Raw genomic sequence first — 13,283 nt, forward strand, 5'->3', positions numbered from 1 at the left:
CGTACGTACAGTAGCGCCACACATCCACCTTCAGGAATTGGAACTACGAGTCACATCCACTTTTTGAAACTGTCGGTCATTTGGTTCATGTGCAGTGCACTGCACATGGTCGATAAACAGGCACCTACTTCGCGCGAGTCGCCGTTGTCCGCCATTGCTCCACCGGCGCCACCGGCGGCAGCGGCGCCGCAGCGCGCAAGATGCGACGTGAAGAAGAAGAAGAAGAAGAAGAGGAAGACCTATTTTGTGAAAATTTTCAGAAATCTACAAATTAATTACAATCCATACCAGATTTAATTAGATCCTACATTTTGATCATTGCAACTTTGTGAATTAGAAATCAACAATTAAAAAGGAGGAACTGCTCCAGCAAATATAACTTATAAAAATGGTGGTGTAATGTTTTAGTAATAATAAAAGGAAAATAAAAGAACATAATTTCGGTGATCACTTGACGTGTATGTAACATTTCTGAAGTCGCTTCGATTTCTTAAAAACGAGATGCTATTCACGATCGAGAGATACGTGATTCGCGCGAGTGCACGGTTTTTACAACGATGTTTCTCAAACAGTGTTGACGTTTCGGCACGAGAATTCGTTCTGCAACCCAACGAGAGTCCTACGTCGATATGTGCCGGAGCCCAGAAGTCTCTAAAAATTGCCTTCCTAGGCGTACCAAACGTTGGAAAAAGCTTGTTAACCAACTTATCAAGCGATCGGTAATCATCTTTGTTTTTAATATTTATCTAAATTAAATGCATAAATTTGTATACTTGTATAAATTAAATTATCTTGTCTACATAGGTTTAATTTATTAAGTTATCTTATTTGTATCTCTTACTTGCACAAAAATCATAAAGAAGGAGCATTCTACAAAAGTTTATTACAAAAATTTATATTACTTATTTTTACTTTATTATCACATATATGGAGGAGTAAAAACCATAGTAGTGTAAGTCAAATTTTTAAAATTATTTTCTCGTGCGCATAGATGCAATTTATGTATTGTACAGATTGCATTTATCCACACGAGAAAATATTTTTAAAAATTTGACTTGCACCACTATGGTTTTTATCCCCCTATATGTACAATTCTTCGTATACATATTACGTCTTTAAATAGGTATGCCCTGTATCTTGCAAGGCGCACACCACACAAGCTAAAGCACGTGCAATATATTGCGAAGGTGATGCTCAGCTGATATTCCTGGACACCCCCGGCATGGTCTCCACGAAAGAGTCTAAAAAATTCAAGTTAGCCAGTAGCTTCAAAACAGATCCAAAGACTTCCTTGCAAGCGGCAGATATTGTGGGAATTGTGCAGGACGCAGAGAATGTATATACCAGGCACAAGATTGATACAAACATATTAGAACTCTTGACGGATGATATAAGAAGCAAGATTCCTATAATTCTGGTCATTAACAAAGTAGACAGACTAAAGAAAAAGGAAATATTACTCGATTTGATACACACTCTGACCAAGAGCAAAAAATCTCCAGATTTCTATGACATATTTATGATATCCGCCTTGACTGGGGATGGCATTAACGATTTGAGGGTAAATTTATGACTATTGTAAATAATATTTATATAATTCTTGGAAATGACAATATAATTCCCATATTTGGAATATTTGTACCGTCTGTATTTCATTATTTTTTTGTGCTTTGCAGACTTATTTGTTAGACACGGCTAAGTCACGAGCCTGGGAGTACGAAGGGCATGTTTACAGCGATAATACGTGCGAGGATGTAATACGACAGACGGTGCGGGCAAAGTTGATGGATATTCTGCCGAACGAGGTTCCATATCGTTTACAGGTGAAGTTGGAACACTTTGATCCAGCACCCGACGATAGTATCAAGGCACTGGTGTCCGTCACGTGTCCAAACAAGCGAATTGCTCGTCTACTAACGCGCGGCAGCAATAACAGAATAGGTCAGACCGCCGTTATAGCAGAGGAAGCACTGCGGCACGCTTTTCGAACGTCGGTGAGATTGAAGATAAGCGTGCAATCTCCATCGTGATTCGGCTTGTATTTGTTATTTGTAAAATAAAGTTGAATATCGCTTAATCTCGCATTTATAAAGTTAAATGTTTGCGATAAGATTAATGTTTTAATACAAACCGAAACCAAAAGTCAAGCGCCGATTTAAAAATATATTTCTACATTGCGTTACCTAACAACTATATAGACTCCTATTTATACTATACCGCTTGTTATTTAATTATATATTTAATTCTAATACTATGCCGTTTTTTTAGAATATATTTTGTTGGTTCAAACATATTCCAAAACTTATAACTTTCTATTCACGGAGATGTACATGAAAAAATAAATATATTTATACATTGCATATTAAATCTTTATTTATTGGAAGAATAGTTTTTAAACAAAGTATCTCTAATTTTTGGAAAAAAAATGCAATCAGTAAAAATAAAAATACATATACACTATTCTAATTTTTGAAGATAAAAAAATTTATACACCGTACAAAAATAGAGGTGTAGGTACTTTTAAACTTTAAAATATAATATAAAGTAAAATATAACTGTATTAACATATGTTAATGTGTAGGTACATATCTCTATCTCTATAACACAATCTGTTATTTTTACATATTTCTTCGTCACATTTACATGACGGATCACAGCTGTTGGAATTCTTCACGCAACCGCACATTCGTGAGGAGCAGTTCCCTTTACAGCTACAACCAGTGGCTTTCCAGGTTTGAACTGGCCTTGCCTGTGAAATAATCAGTTATTCCATCAGTCATAATAGTTATTCCATAATAAAATTTGTTCATAGGTTTAGAATTATAAGCAAATATTTTAAAAATTTAAAGAAAGGAACTATTTACAGATATGACTAAGGCTGCATTCCGATATTCACCGTCAGCAACTTTCAGTACTGAAAATCTATAATATACGTGACGTAAAATATAGATTTGCAGTACTGACAGTGAATATCGGAATGCAGCCTAAAACTGCCTTTGTTTTGGCGCTTTTAGCGCTGAAAGCATCGTTCTATCTTCATTTGATATTCGATGTGCAACGAAGATGAAATGATGCTTACAGCGCTGAAAGCGTCAAGACGAACCCAGCCTAATTGCAACACAATTTTATTCTTCTCTTGATCATATTCTGGTTTCTGTAAAATATCAATTAATTTATTTTCAGGTTACTATACATAAAAACATCATACATTCAAATGATAATATTACCTGATTTTTACACATTTCATTGTCACATTTACATGACAGACCACATTTGTTGCTGTTCTTCACGCAACCACAAATCTGTGAGGAGCAACTCCACACAGATTTACAGCTACAACCAGACTTTCCAAATATAGCTGATGATGTTGCTTTTGGAATGCGGTGAAGGGACTTCTGACCGTATACAACATGGTCAGGTTTCTTAGATCCTTCCACGTGTTTTTTTGTCAGATTGATTACTTGTTTCTCCAACTTGGCAACTTTATTTTTAAGACTATTATCAACGTTTTCGGTCTGCTTACCAATGGTTTTTGAACCACTACAAAGTTAGATTTCTCATGTTATAATCATTATCACACAATGGAGAATAATATAAAGAATATATGTAAATATTGAGTATAAGCCCCTCCCTCTCTGCCGATTTCTTTGTAATTTTCAAATGTTGTGTATTTTGAATTGCAAAAAAGATTCTAAGAAGGAAAATCATCACTCATGATCCATTTATTTTTAATTAATACTTAAAAATATCACTATGTGTGGGTAAGTAAGAAAATAATAATTTGCGGATATATATTTTTTCTTTTACATAATTATATATTATTTTAAAATTATAATCTTTGTTAAAGCAGAAAATAGTAGAAAGCATAAATACAAAGTATTTCACGCAAAATATATATCTATATTAATTAATTATAATTTATTTTATAATTTTATTTATAATATAAAAAAAATTAATATATAAAAAAATAATTAATATAGGGTCTCTACACCGCTCTGCACAACGCGCGAGAACGGAACCCATTCCTGCTCCTCATTGTACATATATCAATATAATTATTGTAATACAACAACGATAACTATTTATAACTATAATAACTTTTTAACAGAACCAAAATAGACATGCGATTTCAGGTGAACTCGTTTCTCGCTTACCTGGGCAAAACTATATTTAGGCGTCTCACTTTATGGTGCCCCACCCTGTACATATATCAATATAATTATTGTAATACAACAATACAACAATGATAACTATTACTACGTTTACGCGAGCGTTACTTCTGTAGTAACTTACGATAATTCCTTCGCGTAAACGGGATTTTCCTTCGCGTAAACGAGATTTTGTAGTAACTTACGATAATTTATTCCAAACGAGTGATATATCGTAAGTTACTACAGAAATAACGCTCGCGTAAACGTAGTATATTATAACTATAATAACTTCTTAACAGAACCAAAATAGACATGCGATTTCAGGTGAACTCGTCGTTTCTCGCTTACCTGGGCAAATCTGTAGGCTCTAGAAACGGTCCCATTCTCTTCATTTTTCCTTTTTCTTGAGACACTCCGCGATAATTGACGATCTAAAGTGATCTAAAGACCAATTCAGACTTCTTCTTCTACGACTTGAAGGGTTCTGTTCGGGGCCGCTAGGGACGCGCAACAGTTGCTCTCAGCGAGAGAAGGGAGTATACCCGTGTCTCTTGAGAGCGACTGTTGCGCGTCCCTAGCGGTCCCGAACAAAACCTTTCAAGTCGTGTATAAACAGTCGCTACCCATAACGAATATCACAAAAAAGAAGAAGAAGAAGAAGAAGAAGTCTGAATTGGTCTTTAGATCGTCAATTATCGCGGAGTGTCTCAAGAAAAAGGAAAAATGAAAAGAACGGGACCGTCTCTAGAGCATACAGATTTGCCCAGGTAAGCGAGAAACGACGAATTATATTGATATATGTACATACAGGGTGGGGCACCATAAATTGAGACACCTAATAGTTTTGCCCAGGTAAGCGAGAAACGAGTTCACCTGAAATCGCATGTCTATTTTGGTTCTGTTAAGAATTAAGTTATTATAGTTATAATAGTTATCGTTGTTGTATTACAATAATTATGTTGATATATGTATAGGGAGCAGGAATGAGTTCCGTTCTCGAGCGGTGTAGAGACTCTATATTAATTTTTTTTTTATATTAATTTTTTAAAATTTATATTATAAATAAAATTATAAAATAAATTACAATTAATATAGATATATATTTTGCTTTTGAAAAATACTTTGTATTTATACTTTCTACTATTCTCTGCTTTAACAAAGATTATAATTTTAAAATAATATATAATTATGTAAAAATAAAAGTCAAAGAAACAAAATATATATCCGCAAATTATTATTTTCTTACTTACCCACACATAGTGATATTTTTAAGTATTAATTAAAAATAAATGGATCATGAGTGATGATTTTCCTTTTTAGAATCTTTTTTACAATTTAAAATACATAACATTTGAAAATTACAAAGAAATCGGCAGAAAGGGGGGGCTTATACTCAATATCTACATATATTCTTTATATTATTCTCCGTTGTGTGATAATGATTATAACATGAGAAATCTAACTTTCTAGCGGTTCAAAAACCATTGGTAAGCAGACCGTTGATAGTCTTAAAAATAAACTTGCTAAGTTGGAGAAGCAAGTGATTAATCTCACAAAAAAACACGTGGAAGGATCTAAGAAACCTGACCATGTTGTATACGGTCAGAAGCCCCTTCACCGCAATCCAAAAGCAACATCAGCTATATTTGGAAAGTCTGGTTGTAGCTGTAAATCTGTGCGGAGTTGCTCCTCACAGATTTGTAGTTGCGTGAAGAACAGCAACAAATGTGGTCTGTCATGTAAATGTGACAATGAAATGTGTCAAAATCAGGTAATATTATCATTTGAATGTATGATGTTTTTATGTATAGTAATAACCTGAAAAAAAATTTATTGATATTTTACAGAAAGTAGAATATGATCAAGAGAAGAATAAATTGTGTTGCAATTAGGCTGGGTTTGTCTTGACGCTTTCAGCGCTGTAAGCATCATTTTATTTTCGTTGCACATCGAATATCAAATGTAGATAGAACGATTCTTTCAGCGCTAAAAGCGCCAAAACAAACGCAGTCTTCTTAGTCATATCTGTAAACAGTTCCTTTCTTTAAATTTTTAAAATATTTGCTTATAATTCTAAACCTATGAACAAATTTTATTATGGAATAATAAGAGTTTTTTAATAATATTAAGAACTGATTATTTCACAGGCAAGGCCAGTTCAAAACTGGAAAGTCACTGGTTGTAGCTGTAAAGGGAATTGCTCCTCACGAATGTGTGGTTGCGTGAAGAATTCCAACAGCTGTGATCCATCATGTAAATGTGACGAAAAAATATGTGAAAATAACAGATTGTGTTATAGAGATAGAGATATGTACTAATACATTAACATATGTTAATACAGTTATATTTTACAAATGTAAAGTTTAAAAGTACTTTATATATATACCTCTATTTTTGTACGGTGTACAAAATTTTTTTTATCTTCAAAAATTAGAGTAGTTTATATGTATTTTTATTTTTATTGATTGTATTTTTTTCCAAAAATTAGAGATACTTTGTTTAAAAACTGTTCTTTTAATAAATAAAGATTTAATACGCAATGTATAAATATATTTATTTTTTCATGTACATCTCCGTGGATAGAAAGGTTATAAGTTTTGGAATATGTTTTTGTTTAATTTTATAATTTATTTTCCAATGGAAATTGGGAGAATTTTTTTATTGGACAAGAAGAATGCATTCCGAAATTTAATTATCAAAAGAGGAACAATATTTCTGTCCATACATATATGATTGTACAATTATCCCCTTTCTAGTTAAACGATAATTTCCGGCTCATTGTATATAGAATATCTATATATATTATATTCCCCTGATGCTTCGTCGATTTTTATTTAAATTTGGTGGTTGCGACAAAATTCGGTAAACTCGTCTTCTTTACCGACTGTCGACAATACAGATCACTTTATATCCCTTTCTAGATTAATTTAACTCTATGGCGTTGATATCTTTCTTCCTTCGCAGAAGATCTTCTATAATAATTTGATCTATGAAAGTGAGGTTATGTCCAGTTATGACACCATAAGATAAACGCGGGAAATCTGTCAAACGCGTAGAAGCGGCAGTGATAATGGCGCAGCGTCGTATAGAGTAAGTAGATCTAATAATTATTTGATAATTTGATATAATTTAATGTATAATAGATGCGACACACAGCTTATCTAATTAGCATAGCAATTTTTTCCATGTACATACAATTTTGATGTCATTTTTGCAGCTCCTTTTTCACTAAAATATCATCCACGAAGGAGAATTCGAACCAGGATAATTTGGAGAGGTATGTTTCGCTGTTAATAATCTCTCTTCTTCTATAGTAGTCGATTATGCTAAAAATCCTCGCCACGTGCTCACGCTTGAGCTCGCTGGCTCTACCGGCTCGACGGCTGGAGCTTGCAGTCGCAGCTCACAGCCGATTCGTTGTCGTTTTTAATTGGATACATACAACCAACAGTCACAACTCGTCGGACAAGCAGGAGAATCAGGATGCAGTGGAGAATGGCAAACGGAAGAGGGATAGCAGCAACAGCTCCAGCAGGTGATTAAAAACAATACTATGTTAGAGTTTATATGTCGAAAACGATTAAGGCCCAGTTCAACAATGGCCAGTTAGCTTAACTAGTAGTTAACTCTCACTCTCCGTCTCTATCTAACCTTTGAGTTAAAAAGAGACAGAGAGTGAGAGTTAACTACTAGTTAAGCTAACTGGCCACTGTTGAACTGGGCCTAAGAGTTATATCATTTTCCTTCGTTTTTAATATTATTTTTCTATAAGTCGTTGGTTTTGCAGTTCTTCACCTTCAAAGAAGCAGAACATTAAACTTAAGAAGCCAAAGACGATTACCAAGACTCCTTCGCCAGGTGTGAAACCTCGTGCGAAGCTAGGTAACTACACTGTTGAGCTGTAGATTTTTCAAATACATTACATCCCTGTAATTATCTTCAAGGAGCTACTCCGAAGAATAAGCTGAATAAACTTTCACCCGGGTCGTCGAAAAAGACAGAAAAGAAGCAGAAAGGTACGCCTGGTGGAAAGAAGAAAAAGAAGGAAGAAGATGAAACTGTAAATGGCACTGTAGAAGAAAAGACCACTAACACTGTAGAAGAGAAGACCAATAACGCTCAAATAGGAAATGGTGCAGCTGAAGGTAAAAGGAAAACTGAAGAATCTGCTTCTTCAAAGAAGGAATCTGAGTCCAATACGGCAGATAAGGTAAAGAAGACTGAAAAGGTGAAGAAGAAACGGGCCAGGATCATTGAGCCAGTGGATTCCAGTGACGATGAGGATCATCTATCTGTATGTTCACAGACTCTTTCAACACTAAAAATCCTAATGAAATTTTAATTAATTTTTATACAAAAAGTTGAAGAAATATTATTATAAATTTACAAGAGAGAATGTTCGTAAATTTTCTCATATCTACAAATTATGGTTTTAGTTACCTGAAAGTCCAAAAAGATCGGAGGTTAACGATGAAGAAAAGAAAATTGAAAGCGAAGACAAGCCTAGCGAGATAAATAACGTTTCAAATAACGACACAGACAAAAGTGCCTCGGACAGTGAAGAGAAGAGTGAAACTCCGAAGAAGTCCTCCACACCTGAGAAGTCACAAACTACTACTACTAAGGATGAAAGCCCGAAGAAGGAGCCTACGCCTGAGAAAAAGGCTAAGAAAGTGCACAACTTTTTTAGTGAGTATTCAATAATTCTAAAGTATTTTGAAAACATTACAGATTGATATTTGTATTTTAATGTAATTTTAATTTAAACTGTACAAGCTTCAAAAATTATTCAAACGGTTATATGAATGCTTCGTGTTGCAGTGTCCAAACAAAAGGGCGACACAAAGGATGACAAAGCGAGCAATAGAAAAAGCGTCTGCCAGTCATACAATCCTAGCGCATCTGCCTATCATCCGATAGACGATGCATGCTGGAAACGAGGAGACAAGTAAGTTCAAATAAAATTTTGTTTTAGAAGATTTAGGAATACTGTAAGAATCAGCGAAACTTTTGTAAAGCTTTAGAGATATTTAAAATCTCTCTCTCTGTTTGAAATTCATAGAACTCCATATAGCGCCTTCGCACGCACTTTGGAGCTCATCGAGGAGACGAGCGGAAGGTTAAAGACAATAGAGATATTGTCAAATTATTTCCGGTCTGTCATAGTCCTGAGCCCTGCGGATCTTCTACCGAGCGTTTATCTGTGCCTTAATCAATTAGCACCGGCGTACGAAGGTTAATAATTGATTATTCAAAAATTCAAAAAAAATATTTGGTGTTTGTCTAAAGGTAATTTTTTAAATTATAAGTATCTCAATATAGTTATCGCGTTTTTTTAGGAATTGAGTTTGGAGTCGCAGATCAGAATCTAATGAAAGCCGTAGCGCAGTGTACTGGTAGAACGCTGGCGCAAATTAAAGCTGACGTCCAGGAGGTTGGCGATTTGGGAATTGTCGCGGAAAATAGCAGATCTAATCAGAGAACCATGTTTCAACCGCCACCATTGACAGTTTCTAACGTATACTCCAAACTGAAGGAAATCGCTCAGATGACGGGGCCCACGGTAATCCACAGAACTATTATAATTATTGTTATTATTAATATGAACATATAAAAGTTATCTCTTTCTAAACAAAAATTTTTCTCACAGCGCTGAAAAAGATTGAATTAAGAAACAAAAATTTAAGTTATTTAAAGAAGTTTAACTTGAAGTTTATACCATAAATTACAAATTAAATTGTATAAATTAAAAATTAATTGTATTTAAAACTGAACTAAATTAATTTCGATTTTAAATAAATTAAACGAGAAACATAAAATACTTATATAAAAATAAATAAGGTAGGAACTGCGTATTATGAATAATAATTAATTTTTTTTTCTACAGTCTTTGACGAAAAAGTTGGATAAGATTCAGACGCTGTTTGTGGCGTGTCGTAATGCAGAAGCAAAATACTTCATTAGATCGTTGGCTGGGAAGCTTCGTATTGGATTAGCAGAACAATCTGTTTTGCAAGTAAGTCCCTCGCGATATAACGCTGTTTTGATTATTATTATTATTATATATTATTAAATACCTGGACTTTCTTAGGCATTGGCTTTAGCTTGCGCGATGACACCGCCGGAACAAGATTATCCACCCGAAATTCTGAATGCAAGCAAAAAGATGTCGAGCGATCGTTTCAAAGAAAAGTATGACGAGATAGCGCTTACATTGAAAACAACGTATTGGTAAGATTATTTTGAAAATATTACTATCTATATTATAAATATTAAAACTAATAAATTAGATTAAACGATTTTTTCTAAGTAAAATATTCTCAATTAAAAAGAAAAAAAATATATAGGTATGTATATATATGTTTAACAATATTTTATATATACACTATATGATTATTACTACGTTTACGCGAGCGTTACTTCTGTAGTAACTTATGATAATTCCTTCGCATAAACGGGATTTTCCTTCGCGTAAACGGGATTTTGTAGTAACTTAGATAATTTACTCCGCGTAAACGAGTGATATATCGTAAGTTACTACAGAAGTAACGCTCGCGTAAACGTAGTATATGTTTGAAATAATTAAATTGGTTAAAATAAATTATTTTATTAAAAAATGTTTACTTCTCAATTTAGGGACAAGATATTGTATTAAAAATATACTTAAGTTTTTTTCAGTTTTTGCTATTATATCTTCTTGCAGTGAATGTCCGAATTACAATCTTATAATTCCTGTTCTACTGGAGGATGGAATTAAGGCTTTACCGAGCAAGTGCAAACTCACTCCTGGAATACCTTTGAAACCCATGTTGGCGCATCCTACTAAAGGTGTTCAGGAAGTCCTGACGCGATTCGAAGGCCTGAAATTTACTTGTGAATGGAAGTACGATGGAGAAAGAGCACAGGTTCTCATTTATTTAATTTTGCAAATTTGATAATATAATAAATAATATTTTATCGTATGTAGAAGGAAATAAGATGTTTGAGAATTAATTCTTCTGAGAACATGATAATTTAGATTTAAGTCGTTTAAAGTATTATAATTCGGCAGATACACGTCGCGGACAATGGACAAGTCAATATATACAGTAGAAATCAGGAAAACAATACAACCAAGTATCCAGATATCATTAAGCGATTCAAAAATACTCGCGGCGATCAAGTAAAGAATTGCATACTCGACTGCGAGGCGGTTGCTTGGGATAGGGAGAAGAAACAAATATTACCGTTCCAAATACTCAGTACAAGAAAGCGAAAGGTAATAATTACATGTTATAATTTTTTTTGTTTAATTTTAATTACTGCTTTGATTGTAATTATTATTAACTTTGTAATTAAATGATTGCAATTGTTAAGATTATAATTGCTATGATTATGATTGTCCTAAAGTAACATTTCATTTTTATTTTTAGGATGCTAATGAGGAGGATATCAAAGTACAAGTATGCGTGTTTATGTTCGATCTGTTGTACTTAAATGATGAGCCGTTGGTGAAAGAAACGTTCGCGAAACGTCGTGAACTGCTGAAGGAGCACTTCAAGGAAGTGGAGGGCGAATGGAAATTCGCCAATAGCCTGGATACTACGACGATGGAAGAAGTGGAAGTCTTCTTGGACGAATCTGTGAAGGGAAATTGCGAAGGGCTGATGGTGAAGACGTTGGAAAAGGAAGCAACCTACGAGATCGCGAAGCGATCAAGAAACTGGTTGAAACTCAAAAAAGATTACTTGGATGGCCTCGGCGACACGCTTGACGTGGTCGTAATCGGTGGCTACATCGGCAAGGGAAAGAGGACCGGCACTTACGGTGGTTTTCTCTTAGCTTGTTACGATCAGGAAAACGAAGAGTATCAAAGCATCTGTAAGGTAATATACCTGAAATATTTCTTGTAACAGGGACACGTTGTATGATTAATGGAAAACGACAAATTTGATAATTCTTGTAATTTAAGTTTTTACTGTGAGCATATTAAGGCTCGTCCACAATAGCCTTAAACGTATGCAGTAAGACATAAGCAATAAGCTACAAATTTTTACAGGATTTTTACAGTTCAAAAATAATCGACATTGTTAGTCAATTTTTACTACTTACATTTTACGGCTATTGTAGAATGGGCTTTATATTTTGTTTGCTTGGTGCATTACTTCTAGAGCTTATATCGATGTATATTATTTTCTTATAAACAGATCGGCACAGGATTCAAAGAGGAGGAGCTCGAAAATTACACCAAATTCTTCAAAGATCATGTAATACCGCAGGTGAAATCGTACTATCGTTTCGATAGTAGCCACGAGCCGGATCACTGGTTCGAGCCAATTCAAGTCTGGGAGATCAAGTGTGCCGACATCAGCCTCAGTCCCGTACACAGAGCGGCTATCGGAATAGTGAGTCTTCCCAAAGCAAGCATTTGTAAAAATATGACTGACCGTAATTGCGCTAAAAGAAATTGATATTGCGTGACGTAATTAATTTACTCCCGAAAATCTTTTATCCACATCGAACATTTCTATCAACTAAACAGAGATAGAAGCTACAATATTTTTGCAATTAATTCTTTCTTGGAGTTTTCTTGAAATTTTTCGAGCTCCTTTAATAAGTTTTGTTCTGGTTCAGGTCGATCCGGAAAAGGGACTATCTTTAAGGTTTCCGCGATTTATCAGGATTCGTGAGGATAAGTCCTGCGAGCAGGCTACTTCCGCTCAAGATGTGGCGGACATGTACAACAATCAAGAGCAGATTAAAAATAAAACTTCAGCATCGAAAACCGCGGAGGAAGATTTCTATTAATTTGTTTTCTTTTTTATGTCGCGACGCACAAATTGAGTCAGTAAATCATGTATCTTTTATTTTATAATCATTATTTCTGGGGATCGATTCTGTATCTTGGGACGAGATGAAAATTACAAAAGTGAGGAAATTCACTAGAGAATCTACAATTTCATTTGTCGAAATCTAGTAAATCTGTTCACTTTTGTAATTTTCACCTTGTTCCAAGATACAGAATCGACCCCCTCTGTAGGAGTTATTGTAAATAAAACACGTTTGATACGGCATACAAATTCTGTAATTTTCATTCGTGTTGCGACATCTGACATTTATTTATTATACTAATGAAAATTAATTTTGGAGGAG

General features: G+C 34.2%; 2 protein-coding genes, 1 long non-coding RNA gene and 1 pseudogene across 6 annotated transcripts; 3 read left to right on the forward strand and 1 right to left on the reverse strand.

Moving 5' to 3' along the window:
• Positions 1 to 68: 68 nt before the first annotated feature.
• Positions 69 to 2,360, forward strand: LOC139817194 (GTPase Era, mitochondrial-like; annotated as a pseudogene).
• Positions 2,361 to 2,390: 30 nt separating this feature from the next.
• Positions 2,391 to 4,636, reverse strand: LOC139817203 (uncharacterized). Its single transcript, XM_071785101.1, has 4 exons — positions 4,500 to 4,636; positions 4,155 to 4,199; positions 3,228 to 3,540; positions 2,391 to 2,749 (listed from the first exon to the last, which is right to left on the reverse strand). Exons 1-4 carry the CDS (start codon positions 4,541 to 4,543, stop codon positions 2,561 to 2,563), a joined length of 591 nt encoding a protein of 196 aa, XP_071641202.1. The 5' UTR covers positions 4,544 to 4,636; the 3' UTR covers positions 2,391 to 2,560.
• Positions 4,637 to 4,731: 95 nt separating this feature from the next.
• On the forward strand, positions 4,732 to 6,512 carry LOC139817218 (uncharacterized). The gene is made up of 3 exons (XR_011733165.1): positions 4,732 to 4,918; positions 5,622 to 5,922; positions 6,299 to 6,512. It is a non-coding gene; the product is annotated as an uncharacterized lncRNA (long non-coding RNA).
• A 609-nt stretch (positions 6,513 to 7,121) lies between these two features.
• On the forward strand, positions 7,122 to 13,283 carry Dnalig1 (DNA ligase 1). 4 transcript variants are annotated; one of them, XM_071785418.1, is made up of 16 exons: positions 7,122 to 7,241; positions 7,369 to 7,428; positions 7,603 to 7,686; positions 7,924 to 8,033; positions 8,096 to 8,445; positions 8,588 to 8,840; positions 8,973 to 9,099; positions 9,214 to 9,386; positions 9,491 to 9,714; positions 10,039 to 10,167; positions 10,243 to 10,382; positions 10,855 to 11,056; positions 11,203 to 11,409; positions 11,564 to 12,016; positions 12,338 to 12,535; positions 12,765 to 13,283. In XM_071785418.1, exons 1-16 carry the CDS (start codon positions 7,222 to 7,224, stop codon positions 12,936 to 12,938), a joined length of 2,904 nt encoding a protein of 967 aa, XP_071641519.1. In that variant the 5' UTR covers positions 7,122 to 7,221; the 3' UTR covers positions 12,939 to 13,283. The 4 variants fall into 4 exon arrangements, with proteins under 4 accessions (XP_071641519.1, XP_071641524.1, XP_071641505.1 ...); XM_071785423.1 differs by having other exon boundaries at positions 7,123 to 7,241; positions 7,939 to 8,033; XM_071785404.1 differs by having other exon boundaries at positions 7,142 to 7,241; positions 7,369 to 7,686.

The sequence above is a fragment of the Temnothorax longispinosus genome, chromosome 1, assembly GCF_030848805.1.
Source record: "Temnothorax longispinosus isolate EJ_2023e chromosome 1, Tlon_JGU_v1, whole genome shotgun sequence".
In the NCBI taxonomy this organism is placed as follows: Eukaryota; Metazoa; Arthropoda; class Insecta; order Hymenoptera; family Formicidae; genus Temnothorax; species Temnothorax longispinosus.

Coding starts and splice junctions, on each gene's coding strand:
- LOC139817203 (XM_071785101.1), bottom strand. CDS start 4,543: ATGAAGAGAATGGGACCGTTTCTAGAGCCTACAGATTTGCCCAG. Junction 4,200..4,499: donor GAGCCTACAGATTTGCCCAG/GTAAGCGAGAAA, acceptor ATATATGTACAG/GGTGGGGCACCATAAAGTGA. Junction 2,750..3,227: donor ATGAAATGTGTAAAAATCAG/GTAATATTATCA, acceptor ATTATTTCACAG/GCAAGGCCAGTTCAAACCTG.
- Dnalig1 (XM_071785404.1), top strand. CDS start 7,475: ATGCTAAAAATCCTCGCCACGTGCTCACGCTTGAGCTCGCTGGCTCTA. Junction 10,383..10,854: donor ACATTGAAAACAACGTATTG/GTAAGATTATTT, acceptor ATCTTCTTGCAG/TGAATGTCCGAATTACAATC. Junction 12,536..12,764: donor ACAGAGCGGCTATCGGAATA/GTGAGTCTTCCC, acceptor GTTCTGGTTCAG/GTCGATCCGGAAAAGGGACT.